General features: G+C 43.7%; 1 protein-coding gene across 1 annotated transcript in view; it reads right to left on the bottom strand.

Annotated features, from left to right (window-relative positions):
• Window positions 1-17,573, bottom strand: part of LOC309562560 (ephrin type-B receptor 5-like) — a 128,052-nt gene that overhangs the window by 90,083 nt on the left and 20,396 nt on the right. The window contains exons 2-3 of the mRNA XM_082266809.1: window positions 6,232-6,296; window positions 1,556-2,264 (exon numbers count right to left, since the gene is read on the bottom strand). Of these exons, the coding sequence (XP_082122935.1) occupies window positions 1,556-2,264; window positions 6,232-6,296 (774 nt within the window). The remainder of the gene's footprint in view (window positions 1-1,555; window positions 2,265-6,231; window positions 6,297-17,573) is intronic.

The following is a 17,573-nucleotide window of genomic DNA, read 5'->3' as shown; positions in this document are numbered from 1 at the left end:
ACCAGCTATTCTTCACACAGAATTCAAATCGATCGATCATTTTTCGACCAATCTGAATTCAAATTGTTCTAAAAATTCGTAATTCGTTAGAAAATTATTAAAAAAACTAAACAAAATTCCAAAACAAATCAACTAAAGGAAATTAGTAACATGACGTATCCAAAACGAAACACATTTTTCCATTCTGCAGAATTCTACTTCACAATTATATTAATGTAGGAATGAATATTTCTATCATTGTGTGACCCCCAGATGTGACTGTCTTTTAATCACTTAAGCCCCGGAAGATTTTACCCCCTTCCTGACCAGGCCCTATTTTGCGATCCGGCACTGCGTGAATTTAACGGACAATTGTGCGGTCGTGCGACGCTGTACCTAAACGAATTTGACGTCCTTTTTTTCCCACAAACAGAGCTTTCTTTTGGTGGTATTTGATCACCTGTGCGATTTTTTGATCATGCGCTATAAACAAAAAAAGTGCGACAATTTTGCAAAAATAACAATATTTTTCACATTTTTTTATATGAAATTCCGCCCAAAAAAAATGTAAAAATCTAAATTTTTTAACATTTTAGGCCAATTTGTTTTCTGCTACCTATGTTTGGTAAAAAATCGCAATAAGCGTATTTTGATTGGTTTGCGCAAAAGTTATTGCGTTTACTAACTACGGGAAAGATTTTTGTCATTTTTGTTGTTTTTTTTTTTTAACGAGTAATGGCGGCGATCTGCAATTTTTTTGGGGGGACTGCGACATTGCGGCGGACAGATCGGACCCTTGACTGACATTTTTGACACTTTTGGGGGTACCAGTGACATTACTACAGTAATCAGTGCTATACATATGCACTGTTACTGTAAAAATGACACTGGCAGTGAAGGGGATAACTTTTTTGGAGAGGGAGGGGTTAAGTGTGTCCCTAGGGGCGTGTTTCTAACTGTGCAGGGATGTGGCTGTGTGTGTAACAGCAGAGATCAACGGTCCTACATAGCAGAACCGTATGATCAGTGCTGTTACACCAGGGAGAATGACAGGCGGCTTTGTTTACATTAACCGCCTGCCTTTCTCCCTCCGTAACTGACGATCGCGAGTGACCGGCGGACATCGGGTCTGCTGGTCACTCGCACGGAGGTCGCCCCCTATAGGCTCACAGGCTAGTGACGTAGCTGTACGTCGCTTTGCCTGCACGGGGCTGTCGTCGGCAAGTGGTTAAAATACATTTAATCCCTCGTTTCCACTGAGCGGTACGGTTCAGTTCGGTACGGTTCAGTTCGGTACGGTTCAGTTCGGTACGGTTCGGAAAGGTACACCTTGATCAGGCTTGCGTTTCCACCGCAAACAGTACCTCAGCTCAACAGTACCTCAACAGTGTAGCTCCACCCTGTTGGTACGGTACTAATGTGCTTGGTACCCCAATAAAAGGGTCCCAAAAAAGTGGGTAAGGTTCGGAATTAGGGTACCATTCACAACTTTTGACAATGGAAACTGAAAAAATTATGTACAGTACCGAACCGAACCAAACTTTGGATTAACTTTCACAAATACTTTAACTCTTACCCCGACACTGAGTTCCATCTTCACTCACTTCTCTCCCTGGATTGCAGGCACAACTTCCGCTGGACACCATCCATTCCCCCTCTCCTCCGCAGTGTAGACTGAGTTTTGTAGTCCCCAAAGGGTGAGCGCCAACAACACAACTGCCTAAGGCTTCAGCCAGTGATGCCCCTCCTTCTCCACGAGATGGCGTCTCATGGAAGGATGCCAGGCTGCGCACCGTGGCTGGGCACTTGTGAAAGAAAACTTTGACTCCAGCCATAGAGAGGCAGGCCCCAGAATCCACAAAGGCCAAGTAAAATCCATTTTTACGGAGCGGCCCAAAATCTAAATTCCTCTCATCCATCCGTGGACCTTGGCCTCCCTTGCCTGGGTCCCTACTGAAGCTTTTGCCAGCTCCTATGGTATCCACTTTTGTCCAGGCCTCCTCTGTCCACTCCCAGTCCTCAGCTTCCATGGCAGCGTCAGCTTGTCGATAAAAAAGTGTGAACGTTTCCCGGCAGGCCAGGTGACGTCTTCCTGGTGGTGGTCGTAGACTGGCACAGTCTCGTATTGAGAAACGGAGTGTGACGTGGACACGCTGGGCACCACGGGCAGCGATGTAGCCGGTGCGGAGCCAGTTGCTCTGGTTGGAACGTTGAGCGTATGAATTGCAAACTTCGTATGTTCGTAAGAGGCGCCGTTGGCCATCTAGGACACTAACTTCATCCCACTGAGAAGAACAACCAAAGAAGAGTTAATGTTTTAGTAACAGGCATCCATTTACTGCAATTTAAACTTAGCATAGATTTCCTAAAAGAGTTGGAACCCCTAATGAATGACTACCTTTCCCTGTTGGAGCATGTGATCGTCTCCAGGGTAATAATACTCTAGTACTTGGGCCTGAGCAACCAATCACTAGTTTGACTTTTAGGCATAGTGAAGCAACAAAAAGTGGCATGAGAGCACAGGGAAGGAGAATAAAGGTGGTTAAGGGGAAAGGGATTGGTGGTTTTCTAGAGATTCTTTCGCTTGAAAGCCCCTTGAAAGTGACACTGCATTGGCAACAGCCAGCCAAAAAAACACCAATTACTTCTACATATAGCAGAAAGTTCCTCCCACACCCCACCATGTGTTCTGGACTCATCTGTTCCTCCTGGGGTCCAGGTCCCCCATGGTGGATGTCAGGATGGAGCAGGAGATCAATGAGCATCTATTCGACAATCTCCTTTGTGTAGCATGTGTATCACCCTCCCAGATACTGTAGGTTTCTAGATAAATTTAGTTTAGCTCCTCTGTAATTAGTGGGGCAGGGGTTGATTGTTCTAAACTGCTCAGTGTTTCACAGGCTACTGGTCTGATTGCTTCCCCCTCCTATCTAGAAGATTCTAGATTTACAGTTGGAAGAAGAATAATGGGAAATCCAGCCAATCCCTGGGGAGGTATGTCCAGAAGGTGGCTGGAGAGCATAAAAATAGTCTGAAGCCTAGGGTAGAGATTTTTTTTTCTTGGATTCTGTGTTTAGCCCTGCCAGAGGAGTCCCATGGCTGAGGGGCTCTGCCCCTGTGGGCAGTTTGCTGGAGACGCTGCTTGGAGGTTATTGAGGTCCCAGCCCTTGCCTAGGCTGGGGGGGCCTATTCTCTAAAGTCTGAGATCTTTTTTTTATGGTCTGAAGAATCTCACTGGAGGATACAAGGTGGAGCCTGGAGGGAAGAGAGTCCAGTGGTTTGTGGTATCGCAACTCTGTCCCACTCACCGACCAGTGCTAGGTGGATATCAGATCAGAACATTAAGGGGTATGAGAGATGATTACGGCCACGTGCCTACGCAGGTTTAATTGAATGGACTATTGTCTTTATTCAATCTCAACTACTATATAACTATGTAGAAGGTGGAAACTGATGATCCTGTGGTATTGTGAGTACTGACCTATGTCCTGTGCCCTAGAGTACTGTTCTGCAAAGAAGGATGTCCTTAGGCATTCTTCTAGCAAGTAGTGACTTTATGTAGGTCCTCTGCTAGTATAGTAAGAAGAGTAGTGTCCCCAGTTATTTCAGTCCTTTCAGGGTATCTGATGCCTTCTTCCATACCCATCCCAAGTAAAGAAACACAAAAAGACACCCCTAGACTGTGTTTTTGAGCTAGTGATAAAGAAGAAAACACCATGTATCTGGCTGTATGAGTACTAAGTTGGAAAAATGGGACCATCAAAGCCAGCAGCTCCTTTAGGGGTACGCTACATATGAACCTGGAAGTGCACTTTGGATGAGCACTTTCGGGTTCAGAGCTGTCAAACTCCGACTGCTCTGGCCTAGGAAGAAGCTGATTGATCATCATTTATTGAGTGCAGAGGTGACATTAGGGGTCCCTATCTTCTTAAAGAGGACCTATTTCCTGCAGTATGCCATAGGGAGGCTTGTTAGCCCCTTTGTGATAGCTATAAGGGTAAAAAATAAATAAATCTGTAAAAAAAAGGAAAATGTAATAAAATCAGATATAACATTTTTTAAAAGCGCCCCCCTCCTATGTACAGACACATGCACCAGCTGCATACGCATGCAAAATTGATGATTCTGCTACACCTATTAGAGCAATAGAGCACAGAGAGCAATCATTTTAGGGCCATCATTCACTGTCAACTCTAAATTGATAATCTGTAAGGCTCGGTTTCCACTAGTACGACTTGCTGTGCGACTTGACACATGTCAAGTCGCACAGCAAGTCAAAAGCCATTGATTTCAATTCGGCCCATTTCCACTGCCGCGACTTGAGTTGCGGCGACTTCAATAGTAGTTCGTGCACTACTTTTGAGCCGGCTTCAGTGCGACTTCCCTCTATAATGAGGGACAAGTCTCACTGAAAGCCGCAAACAACTTTAGCTACGAAGTCGCGCTGGAAGTAGCACGACTTCGTAGCCGCGGTAGTGGAAACCGAGCCTAAAGAACTTTATAACGTTGGATGGATAGTTCAGTACTCATCCGTTTCACATTTGCACACAATTTTCAGGCTTGACATACGTTTGTATTTGACATCTTATTACTCGCCTCATCTTTTAATATTTTACTAAAAAAAATTATATTATATTTTGTGGGTACTAAATTTAATTAGGATTTTTTTTTTAACTAAAAAATATAGATTTGATAAACAGAAACGCAAAGATCCTGTGATATAAATAATTGATGATTGCGGCAATACCTCACGTGTGTGATTTAAACACCGTTTACATTTGTGGGAGTGGCTTACGTATGCGTTTTCTTTGGTGGGCGAGCACGGCAGGATGGGGGCGGCTCGCTTGTGCATAATCACGTAGATCTACGTGATTATGTGCACGCGGATTCGGCGCCGCGCACACGCTGCTGGGGCCGCGCTCCCGCTGTGATTAGACAAAGCTGGAGGCAGACTGCGGGAGGAGCGGGCCCGATCGCCACCGGCCTCCTGCGATCTTCAGCAAAACTGGCAGGAGAGCCGTCTGGAATGTAAACAATGTAAGACGGCTCTCCTGTCAGAGAGGCAGGGAAAGATCATGTGATTCAGCTAAGCTCAATCACCCATCTCTCTGTGCCTCTGTTCAATCCACCCCCCCCCCCCCACAGTTAGAAAGAACATATAGGGAACACATTTAACCCCTTGATCACCCCCAGTGTTAACCCCTTCCCTGCCAGTGTCATTTATACAGTAACAGTGCATATTATTTATAACTTTTTTATGTCACTGGTCCCCAAAAAGTGTCACTTATTGTCAAATTTGTCTGCCCCAATGTCGCAGTCCCGATAAAAATCGCTGATCAACGCCCTTACTAATAAAAAAAATAAAAAAAGTCCATGAATCTATCCCGTAGTTTGTAAATGCTATAACTTTTGCGCAAACCAATTATTATATGCTTTTTGGGATTTTTTTCCCAAAAAATATGTAGCAGAATACAAATTTGCCTAAACTGATAAAAAAATGTAATTTTTAATTTTTTTTTGGGGAATGTTTTATAGCAGAAAGTAGAAAATATTGTTTTTTTTTTTTTTTTCAAAATTTACGCAGAGGTGATCAAATACCACCAAAAGAAAGCTCTATTTGTGGGAAAAAAAGGACATCAATCGTATTTGGGTACAGCGCCTCACGACCACGCAATTGTCAGTTAAAGTAAGGCAGTGCCGAATCGCAAAAGTGGGTCATTAAGGGAGTAAAACATTTTTTTTTTTTGTTTTACCATTTTTTTTATTTTATTTGTTTATTTTTTCACTGTCCCTTAAAGAAAAAAAAAACCCCTTCTTTGCACTTAAAATTATTCAAAACCCCAAAATCTGCATTTTTGAATACTGTTGTTTTTTTTTTTTTAAATTGGCGCCATTGACAGCCGAGTAAACTACATTGCTACTACATCGGAGACCCCATTAAAGCCGCATCCGGCTTTGTTCAGGACTCCAGCCAGTCGGTGTCTGGTGGGACGGGGGACCCAGGCGGAGCAGCGGGAGGGAGGGGTAGGGGAGTCCCCTCCCGCTCCCTGTGATAACTGCCGAGCGGCTGCTGAGTCACATTGGATGTTAACACTAGAAAGCCGACCGCTTGCTTTAAAAAATGGTACCGGGGTGACACCTCTAGCTGTCGGCATCACCCCAGTACAACCACTTCCTCAAACCGACGTACAGGTACATTGGTTTACAGGAAGTGGGTAAAATCAATTTTTTTGAAATATAATTGTCACTTACCCCTCCTTCAGGGTAGGTCGTCCAGCCAATCTCTGAGGTCTCGTAGGTTGTGTCAAGTAAAATTTCTGAGGAAAAAAAAACAGAATCATTTTACCACTATCACCGGTAATAATCGTTGGATTTGAAATAAAGGATTCCCTGGCATATGGTCATCTGGTAACACTTAGTCGAATTTCGAAAGAATTTTCTTTTGAAAATCTTATTTAAGAATTTTCGTTCAAATTTTGCACCATTAGTGGGCCACAGCAACAACCGAGTTTTGTGTGGTCATCGAATTTGAGTGATTGGGCATGTTTGAAATTTTTTGAAAAATTAACGATTTTCTAATCGATGATGGGAGAATTGTGCGAGAAGTATAATTTAAAAAAAAATGCACATGAGTGCAAGAAAAAATAATTTAAAAAACTAGGGTGGATAAAAATCAAGGTTTAAAAAAAAAAAAAAAATCAGATTTTTTTTTATTTAAATCACATTTTTTAGATTTTTATAAAATAAATTTTAATAAAATGCTTGTTGGAGTAAAAAATCTATCTAAAGATAGTTTTCTATTTAGAATACATTATTTAATTTAGTTTATTCAGCATTAAATGGAGCTTAGTTGTGTAACATGAGGCTGTATATTCTGCAATATTTACATTTTTGGTAAACTCATTCAATGAATCCAAGCTCTGCAAGCTGAGATAACATGCCCTGCATTGATGCATTCACACAATTTCACAGTAACCATGAGATAAAACAAAATTCCTTTATCCTGTTGTTTTGCAAATCTATGTACACTACAAACTGTATAATTGAATTGGTTCTCATATCGCTGTTTTACTAACCTGACCGCTTATTATTCTAAATAGGAAACCTTCATTTTGTTTGCAAATATTAAAGATTGTAATTACTAGCCATAATAAGTCCTTCCATTTAAAGAGCACCGGTCATTTCAGATCCATCATGACTGCGCCTGTTAGCGGGCATCCACTCACCTACTGCCGCCACATCCCTCACCTTGTTGTGCCGCTGCTGCATCACCAGCCCTCCCATTAAAATGAATGGGACTGTCGTGAGTCAACAGCGGGTCAGAGGAGGAGCCGGTGCGGGACAGAGATGACAGTTGCTCTTTAAAAATGTATGATTTAAATTTAGTTGATTTAAATCAAACCTTTTTACTAATGATTTAAATCATGATTTGAACTGTGATTTAAATTGACTTGATTTAAATCAAATCCACCCTGAACGAACATTATAGTAATATATATATATATATATATATATATATATATATATATATATATATATATATATATATATATATATATATACATATACACACACACACACACACTGTTGGTGACAACAGTGGACCACACCTGCCTGATAAGCATTGAAACAGACAGTAGTCTGCATCAGAAGCCCATTTGACGGGTGACAACACAGGAGCACAATTGGGAGACAAGAACAGAAAGTTGTCACCCTATTACAGGAAGTGGCTTAAATAGGACCATCATGGTAGGACCACCAGGGATTTTTTCTTAATGGAAGGAAATAGAGAAATTGCCCACATGAAGACAAAATCTTTTTTCTTTTTCTTTTTTAGATCCAAACTTTTTTTGCAATACAGACTATATATGATATAATAATGTGGTTTATACTGGAAATTGTATTTATTTATTTATTTCTTTATATTAGTAATGGTAGCGATTAGTGGCTTATAGCAGGACTGTAATATTGTGGCAGACAATTGGACACTAACTGACACTTTTGACACTTTGTGGGAACCAGTGACACTAATACAGTAATCAGTGCTTAAAATATAATCAGTGCTTAAAATATGCATTGTCACTGTACTAATGACACTGGCTGGGAAGGTGTTAATCAGCTAGGACAATCAAAGTGTTAAATGTGTGCCTAGCCAGTGTTTGTGTACACGTGTGCTGCTTTCACTAAGGGAAGTGATGAATTGTATTCCCTGGCCTGCTTTGCAGAGAATGAAAATCTATCACTTCCTCGCTGACAGAAACAGAGCTCTGTGCTATGTGCTCTGTGCTATGTACTTTGTGCTATGTGCTCTGTGCTATGTGCTATGTGCTCTGTGCTATGTGCTCTGTGCTATGTACTTTGTGCTATGTGCTCTGTGCTATGTGCTCTGTGCTATGTACTTTGTGCTATGTGCTCTGTGCTATGTACTCTGTGCTATGTGCTCTGTGCTATGTACTTTGTGCTATGTGCTATGTGCTATGTGCTCTGTGCTATGTGTTATGTACTTTGTGCTCTGTGCTCTGTGCTATGTGCTCTGTGCTATGTACTTTGTGCTATGTGCTCTGTGCTATGTACTCTGTGCTATGTGCTCTGTGCTATGTACTTTGTGCTATGTGCTCTGTGCTATGTACTTTGTGCTATGTGCTATGTGCTCTGTGCTATGTGTTATGTACTTTGTGCTATGTGCTCTGTGCTATGTGCTCTGTGCTATGTACTTTGTGCTCTGTGCTCTGTGCTATGTACTCTGTGCTATGTGCTCTGTGTTATGTACTTTGTGCTATGTGCTCTGTGCTCTGTACTTTGTGCTATGTGCTATGTGCTATGTGCTATGTGCTATGTGCTATGTGCTATGTGCTCTGTGCTATGTGTTATGTACTTTGTGCTATGTGCTCTGTGCTCTGTGCTATGTACTTTGTGCTATGTGCTCTGTGCTATGTACTTTGTGCTATGTGCTCTGTGCTATGTACTCTGTGCTATGTGCTCTGTGCTATGTACTTTGTGCTATGTGCTCTGTGCTATGTACTCTGTGCTATGTGCTCTGTGCTATGTACTTTGTGCTATGTGCTCTGTGCTATGTACTTTGTGCTATGTGCTATGTGCTATGTGCTCTGTGCTATGTACTCTGTGCTCTGTGCTATGTACTTTGTGCTATGTGCTCTGTGCTATGTACTCTGTGCTATGTGCTCTGTGCTATGTACTTTGTGCTATGTGCTCTGTGCTATGTACTTTGTGCTATGTGCTATGTGCTCTGTGCTCTGTGCTATGTGTTATGTACTTTGTGCTATGTGCTCTGTGCTCTGTGCTATGTGCTCTGTGCTATGTGCTCTGTGTTATGTACTTTGTGCTATGTGCTCTGTGCTCTGTACTTTGTGCTATGTGCTATGTGCTCTGTGCTATGTGTTATGTACTTTGTGCTATGTGCTCTGTGCTCTGTGCTATGTACTTTGTGCTATGTGCTCTGTGCTATGTACTTTGTGCTATGTGCTCTGTGCTATGTACTCTGTGCTATGTACTCTGTGCTATGTGCTCTGTGCTATGTACTTTGTGCTATGTGCTCTGTGCTCTGTGCTCTGTGCTATGTGTACATAGGAAGAGCTGTGTTCTGTGTCTCTCCTTGCTGATCAGTTGGTGCTGCTGGACATCTATCGGTCAGTACCTGCTGATCAGCGTGTGCTGTGTCCAATCACAGCACAGCCATGGCGCCAGCACCGCCCATGCGCCCCCCCTAACCAGAAGTTCTGGATCACGCTGTCGCCCTGCCACAGTAAAGGTACGTGGAGCGGTCTGCAAGTGGTTAAAGCATGGGGAAATGTAAACTGTATTTTTGTTTTGAATGGAGTGAGAAATAGTTAGAACCCCTGTCAGATCTTTATTAGGGTCCTTTCACACGGGCGATCCGATCCGCCTGTCAGTTTTTCAGGCGGACCAGATCGGATGCTCCTTGCATCCCTATGGGGCAGCGGATATCAGCGGTGACATGTCCACTGACACCCGCTGCTCTCCTATCCTGTCCGTGAAATCCGGACGGATGGGAACCCTATTCTCCATCCGTCCAGCGGATCGGATCAGATCGGATGAGAACGGACAGGCGGTCCATTCTCATCCGATCTCCCCATAGAGGTCAGCGGGGATCTGACAGCTCCGTCTCCGCACACAGAGCGGAGACAGAGCTGTCATCCACCTGCTCAGCGGGGATCGGCGGATCGATCCCCCACTGAGCAGAGAACGGACCGCACCCCGTGAAAGGACCCTTACTGTCTGTCATTCATCCTCCCTATATGTCCTAGCGACTGTTGTCACTGAGACAGCATGGGATATAGTGACTGCAGGCTCCTGGGTTTAGTAACACTTTATGCCCCAGTTCACATCGGGGCGATTTGACATGCGACTTGCGATGTCAAATAACATGCCAAGTTGCAGCCTATTGCCTGCAATGGCACCGTCCACATTAGTGAGCCACCGACTTTGCGGCGCCGCACCGATTTCCAAAAGTAGTTCCTACTTTTGGTGACTTCAGGGGCGATTTCAATAGACATCTGTGCATGAACCCGCACAGATGTCCTTCAAATCGCCTCCGAACTCACAATAAAAAGCGGATTTGAAAGCATGCAAGTTCAGCTGAACACGATTTCAAACCTGCCTCCAATGTGAATGATCCTTTGTTGCATCTTAGTGCTGCTGATCTCCTGCAGCCACTTTGCAGACAGTTCCTTTCTACATGCACTACGCTGATAGCTGTATGACACTGCTCAGGGTGGTTTTCCTGATGGTGACAACAGCAGACCATTCCTGCATAAACTGTGTTGAAACTGCCACTTGTAGTTTCTATTGAGAGTCCATGTGACAGGGTGACAACGCAGGAGGACAATTGGGAGGCGGGTGCGTAGCGTTGTCACCGTATAACAGGAAGTGCCAGAACAAGGCAGGGAATTATTTTAATGAAAGCTGCGAATTAAAAAAGATTGAACTTTTATAAAATGTCATTAACATGTTAAATCTGGTATGAGATTGTAGTGATCGGGTTTACACGACTTTCCTAATATGATATAATTGATATTTCCTATGGGCGCCCGCCGTCCTTCATTCCATTCTTTTTCCTTTTTGATTTCCCTTTCGTGCTAAGTTCTGCATTTGCTAATCTGCTGGAGTGGAAAGTAGGTCATAATTCTATAGCAGCTGAGTCCAGCCTGGTCCGTCCTCTATATGGTGTGACTGACGGCTGCTGCTGTGCGTTGTCTGGGATGTCTGACGTAAACGCGGTGGCGCTCCCCAGCGACGGATTCTTGCATGGAAGATCATGTTGGTGAAATGTTTTCCATATCTCACTTCTCATAGCTCCTGGGGGAAACCAGGACACAGCCTTCTACGTGTCTGCCCAGGAGACGGTGTGCTTGTTAATATGACATTAAGCCGAACAATGCAACAGTGGGAGGGAGACTGGGGAAGGGGGGAGCTATGGTGGCTATCGTACACTGCAGATGGTACTACAACTCCCAGCCAGCAATACATGCAGGAACCAGCAAGCCCAGGATGTCATGTGACCTTTTTATGGACTACCTCGTTAGGTGTTAATAAAGAATCAAAGGCAAAACCTTTTTTCTTTGATTTGGCATAGAGAGAGGGCGCGTTCACACCAGGTCCAACGTGGGAATGCACATTTTTCTGCAACGCACAAAAATGCGCTTCCTTCTGCAGACGCACGCAGGTGCCATTAATTCCTATTACAGTATATACTCGAGTATAAGCCGACCCGAATATAAGCCGAAGCACCTAATTTTACCTAAAAAACTGGGAAAACGTATTGAGTATAAGCCTAGGGTGGGAAATGCAGCAGCTACTGGACCCAACTGGACCCAACTGGACCACTACGAGGCCCAATACAGTGGCTGCGGACATGGTACAGGCATGGTACAGGAGATGGTACAGGCATGGTACAGGAGATGGTACAGGCATGGCACAGGAGATGGTACAGGCATGGCACAGGAGATGGTACAGGCATGGCACAGGAGATGGTACAGGAGATGGTACAGGCATGGTACCGGAGATGGTACAGGCATGGCACAGGAGATGGTACAGGCATGGTACAGGAGATGGTACAGGCATGGTACAGGAGATGGTACAGGAGATGGTACAGGCATGGCACAGGAGATGGTACAGGAGATGGTACAGGCATGGCACAGGAGATGGTACAGGAGATGGTACAGGCGATGGTACAGAAGATGGTACAGGCATGGCACAGAAGATGGTACAGGCATTGCACAGGAGATGGTACAGGCATGGCACAGGAGATGGTACAGGAGATGCTTCAGGCATGGTACAGGCATGGCACAGAAGATGGTACAGGCATGGCACAGGAGATGGTACAGGCATGGCACAGGAGATGGTACAGGAGATGCAGTGCTGAGGGCATGGTACAGGAGAATATCTTGTACCATGTCCGCAGCACTGCATCTCCTGAGGAGACTTGCTTATCTTTCGGTGAGGCGCCTTACATTTAGAAATGGCGCCGCCCGGCGCCAACACGTCACTGCGCATGCGCCGTCTGCCCGGGAATAGCCGAACATGTACGGGCTTTCCCGAATGGCGGTGGCGCATGAGCACTGCACCGGAGAACAGGTAAGTGAGACTGTGACTCGAGTATAAGCCGAGGGGGGCTTTTTCAGCATAAAAAAACATGCTAAAAAAGTCGGCTTATACTCGAGTATATACGGTATCTAATTCCTATTATCATTCCCATGCCTTTGACAAACACATGTGCGTTCATGGCCATCAAAACCAAGAACTGACATAGTGCGATTTTAAAAAATCATGCCTGGACTACCTTTTTATGCGTTTGACATTAGCAAAAAAAAAAAAAATTAAAATACACACCAGTGTTAATTTTGGCAGCAAATTTTGATTTAGTTTTAGTCCTAGTCTTTTGACTAGGACTAGGCTTTAATTGCATTTTAGTCATCTGCAATTGGTTTACATTTAGTCGTATTCAGCCGTCTAAAATCTAATGGGTTGAGTTAAATTAAAATGCATTATTTAAGCTTTTCTCTACAATTTCCAAACTCATTATATATTACTGGAGTAAAAAAAACATGTAATATTAGGTTACTATTTATGGTATTAGGGTTTGAACAAATTTACAGCCAACCGCTCTGGGTGGTCTGTAATGCACACAGTGCTCTCATTGGTGGTCTAAGGAGGCCTGTAATGCATACAGTGCTCTGGACATGGACAGCCTCTGGACAGACTGAGGAGGCCTGTAATGCATTGTATGCAGTGCTCTGGACGGACTGAGGAGGCATGTAATGCACAGTGCTCTGGGACAGTGGTCTGAGAGGGCTGTAATGCTGCACAGTGCTCTGGATGGTGGTCTGAGGGGAGGCCTGTAATACACGGTGCTCAGGGACGGTGGTCTGAGAGGCCTGTAATGCTGCAAAGTGCTTTGGATGGTGGTCTAAAGGGAGGCCTGTAATGCTGCACAGTGCTCTAGATGGTGGTCTGAGGAGGCCTGTAATGCAGTGCTCTGGACAGTGGTCTGAGGGAGGCCTGTAATGCTACACAGTGCTCCGGACGTTGGTCTGAGAGGCCTGTATTGCAGCAAAATGCTTTGAACGGTGGTCTGAGGGAGGCCTGTAATACTGCACAGTGCTCTGGACGGTGGTCTGAGGCTGTAATGCACAGTGCTCTGGATGGTGGTCTGAAGGAGGCCTGTAATGCTGCACAGTCCTCTGTATGGTGGTCTGAGGAGGCCTGTAATGCTGCACAGTCCTCTGTATGGTGGTCTGAGGAGGCCTGTAATGCTGCACAGTCCTCTGTATGGTGGTCTGAGGAGGCCTGTAATGCTGCAGAGTGCTCTGTATGGTGGTCTGAGGAGGCCTGTAATGCACAGTGCTCTAGACGGTGGCCTGAGGGAGGCCTATAATGCTGCACAGTGCTCTGGATAGTGGTCTGAGAAGGCCTATAATGCTGCACAGTGATCTGGATGGTGGTCTGAGAAGGCCTATAATGCTGCACAGTGCTCTGGATGGTGGTCTGAGAAGGCCTATAATGCTGCACATTGCTCTGGATGGTGGTCTGAGGAGGCCTGTAATGCTTGCACAGTGCTCTTGATGGTGGTCTGAGGAGGCCTGTAATGCACAGTGCTCTGGACGGTGGTCTGAGAGAGACCTGTTATGCTGCCCAGTGCTCTGGCTGGTGGTCTGGGGGGAGGCCTGTAATGCAAACAGTGCTCTGGGACGGTGGTCTGAGTGGAGGCTTGTAATATACAGTGCTCTGGTATGTTGGTCTGAGAGGCCTGTAAAGCCGCACAGTGATGGATGGTGGTCTGAGAGGAGGCCTGTAATGTACACACAGTGTCCTGCTATGGACGGTCCTGAGTCGGGACTCTCGACGGGAGGTCTGTAACTCACAGTGCTGCTCTAGATGATAGTCTGAGGAGGCCTGTAATGCTGTACAGTACTAAGTGCTAAATAGTAAGCACACTGGGGACTCGCTTGCTTGCTGGGAGCGGAAGCACTCACTGGCTCTGCACTGGCTGAGCTCCGTGGAAACCGGCAGTTCACGGGGATAAACGTCCCTCCCCCACATTTTCGTTTCATTTTCAAAAAAAAAATGGAATTGATTTTTGTCAGTGGACAAAAATGCGGTGTACTTTTCGTTTTTGTTACTGTAAATAAATTTTGACGCAAATGTTTTCATTGATGAAATTAACTGCTAAAAAAATGGGAAGATTGGTGATGGCGCTACCTATAAGATAAATGAAACCATATATAGTGCCCCTAGTGACGTGAAAGGGGGTATATTGGTTGGGTGACCCACAAATAGTGCAATGTCATAAATAAAAATAAATGAAATATAAATGAAAATGTGGGAACAAATATTTATTCAAATAAACCAATGAATACAGGAAATAAAGTGAACTGATAACGTGACAGAAAACCCACAACCACAAGTATGTGAATGGATTATGAATAAACTGATAAATGTGCCACATACATGTGTATAAATATTGGTGAAAAAATGTGGATGGGTGAAATTCCACGAGTGGCCACTGGGTGGCGTAAAATGTTCGTACAACCTGTATGCTGGTATATGGGGAGATTCCTCTTCGTAATGGGCGAGCAGTCAAAGGTCAGCGGCGGATTCCTTAAGTGCTCACATGGAAAGAAGAATGCCCCATGGTGAATAAATGAATCATACAGTCATACAATAGCGGCATAGTAAACTCACTCGTTCAGAAGATCAGAGTCAGAAGAATCGTGCGCGCCGGGATGCTTCCGCGTTCCACGGCCGACAACCGGAAGTGACGTTTGACGTCGGAGACTCCGCCCTACGCGTTTCGTCACAATGACGTCAACTGGAGCGGCCTCATCCACATTTTTTTCACCAATATTTATACACATGTATGTGGCACATTTATCAGTTTATTCATAATCCATTCACATACTTGTGGTTGTGGGTTTTCTGTCACGTTATCAGTTCACTTTATTTCCTGTATTCATTGGTTTATTTGAATAAATATTTGTTCCCACATTTTCATTTATATTTCATTTATTTTTATTTACGACATTGCACTATTTGTGGGTCACCCAACCAATATACCCCCTTTCACGTCACTAGGGGCACTATATATGGTTTCATTTATCTTATAGGTAGCGCCATCACCAATCTTCACATTTTTTTAGCACTTTTCACCTTACACCTAAGGTTTGATTGGGGCAGTTTACACCTCTAATCTGTGATCATCCTCCCAACATATATTTAAGTCCGTAGCGCTGGTCATATTCTCTTCATTACTATTGATGAAATTAACACTGATGAACATGCTTGGACACACTTCATGGTATGAATGAGGAGGGTTATACCATTGGTCAGGTTGTTTTTTCCATCTGTGTCCCATTGCGGAGAGTTCCCATCATTTCCTCTCCCATAAACACAACAGGAGAGAAGAGAGAGGAAATCCCTGGTTTCCACCAGGTCACCAGAACGGTGTTCTCATTGGAAGATTTCCCCTCCTTTCCTATTCTGGTGACAACCAAAATAGAGAGGGTAAATCTCCTGGTATCACAAACTGCAATAAAAACCTGAAAAAAAAAAAAAAATTCCCTCTGTTATACTTTAACCACTTGACCTCTGGAGGATTTACCCCCCTTCATGACTAGGCCATTTTTTGCGATACGGCACTGCAATAATTTAACTGACTGATAATTTTACTATAAATGTGACGACCTTTTTTCCCCACAAATAGAGCTTTCTTTTGGTGGTATTTGATCACCAACTTCGTTTTTTTTTTTTTTTTTTTTTTTTGGCACTATAAACAATAAAAAGGCCAATTTTGAAGAAAAAAAAAAAAAGAAAAACATTTTTTTACTTTCTGCTATAATACACATCCAATAAAAAAAAATTAAAAAAATCAAATTTCTTCATAAATTTAGGCCAATATGTATTCTTTTGGGAACACGCAGGAACAACCCCCTTCTTTTAAGAGACTAATGAACTTTTATTTTGATTTTCACTTCAACTGCCTAGATAATCACACCACAAATTATTATAATTCATTAAATACTATTTTCAATGCACAGTTTTATGCCATTTGCATTTTGATATATATTGCACACATCTTTTTTGCACTTTGGAAGCACGTTTGCACTTTCAATCTAAGCACGTAGGCACTTTGTAAAAATGACGGTTTATATATATTAATATTTGATACATTGAGATAAGGGTAGTAGCACCTCACTATAACACATATACAATATGTATCCTGCTACATATTTTTGATAAAGAAAATCCCAATAAGCGTTTATTGATTGGTTTGCGCAAAAGTTATCGCGTCTACAAACTATGTGCTATATACTGGAATTTGTATTTATTTATTTTTGTATACTAGTAATAGCGGTGATCAGTGGCTTATAGCGAGCCTGCGATATTGTGGCAGACAATCGGACACTAACTGACACTTTTGACACTTTGTGGTAACCAGTGAAACTAATACAGTGATCAGTGCTAAAAATATGCACTGTCACTGTACTAATGACACTGGCTGCAAAAGGGGTTTGACAGTTAGGACAATCAAAGTGTTAAATGTGTGCCTAGCCGGTGTTTGTGTACACAGTGTGCTGCTTTCACTAAGGGAAGTGAGGAACATTATTCCCTACTTTGCAGGGAATGAAAATCTATCACTACCCCACTGACAGAAACAGAGCTCTGCCCTGTTTACTGTATATAGGAAGAGCTGTGTTCTGTGTCTCTCCTTGCTAATCAGTTGGTGCTGTTGGACATCCATTGGTCAGTACCTGCTGATAGCTTGTGCTGTGTCCAATCACAGCACAGCCATAATGCCGGCAACGCCCATCTGCACCCCCCCCCCCCACCCGGAAGTGCTGGGTCACGCTGCCGCCCTGCCACAGTAAAGATATGTAGGGTGGTCTGCAAGTGGTTAAAGCATGAGGAAATGTAAACTGTATTTTTGTTTTGGATGGAGTGAGAAAGAGCTAGAACCCCTGTCAGATCTTTATTGCTGTCTGTCATTCATCCTCCCTATATGTCCTAGTGACTGTTGTCACTGAGACAGCATGGGGTTGATATTAACCACTTGCTGA

The sequence above is a fragment of the Pelophylax lessonae genome, assembly GCF_965119305.1.
Source record: "Pelophylax lessonae genome assembly, chromosome: 9".
Taxonomy (NCBI): Eukaryota; Metazoa; Chordata; class Amphibia; order Anura; family Ranidae; genus Pelophylax; species Pelophylax lessonae.
The sequence above is the reverse complement of the archived record's forward strand: the minus strand, read 5'-3'. Positions and strand labels throughout refer to the sequence as shown.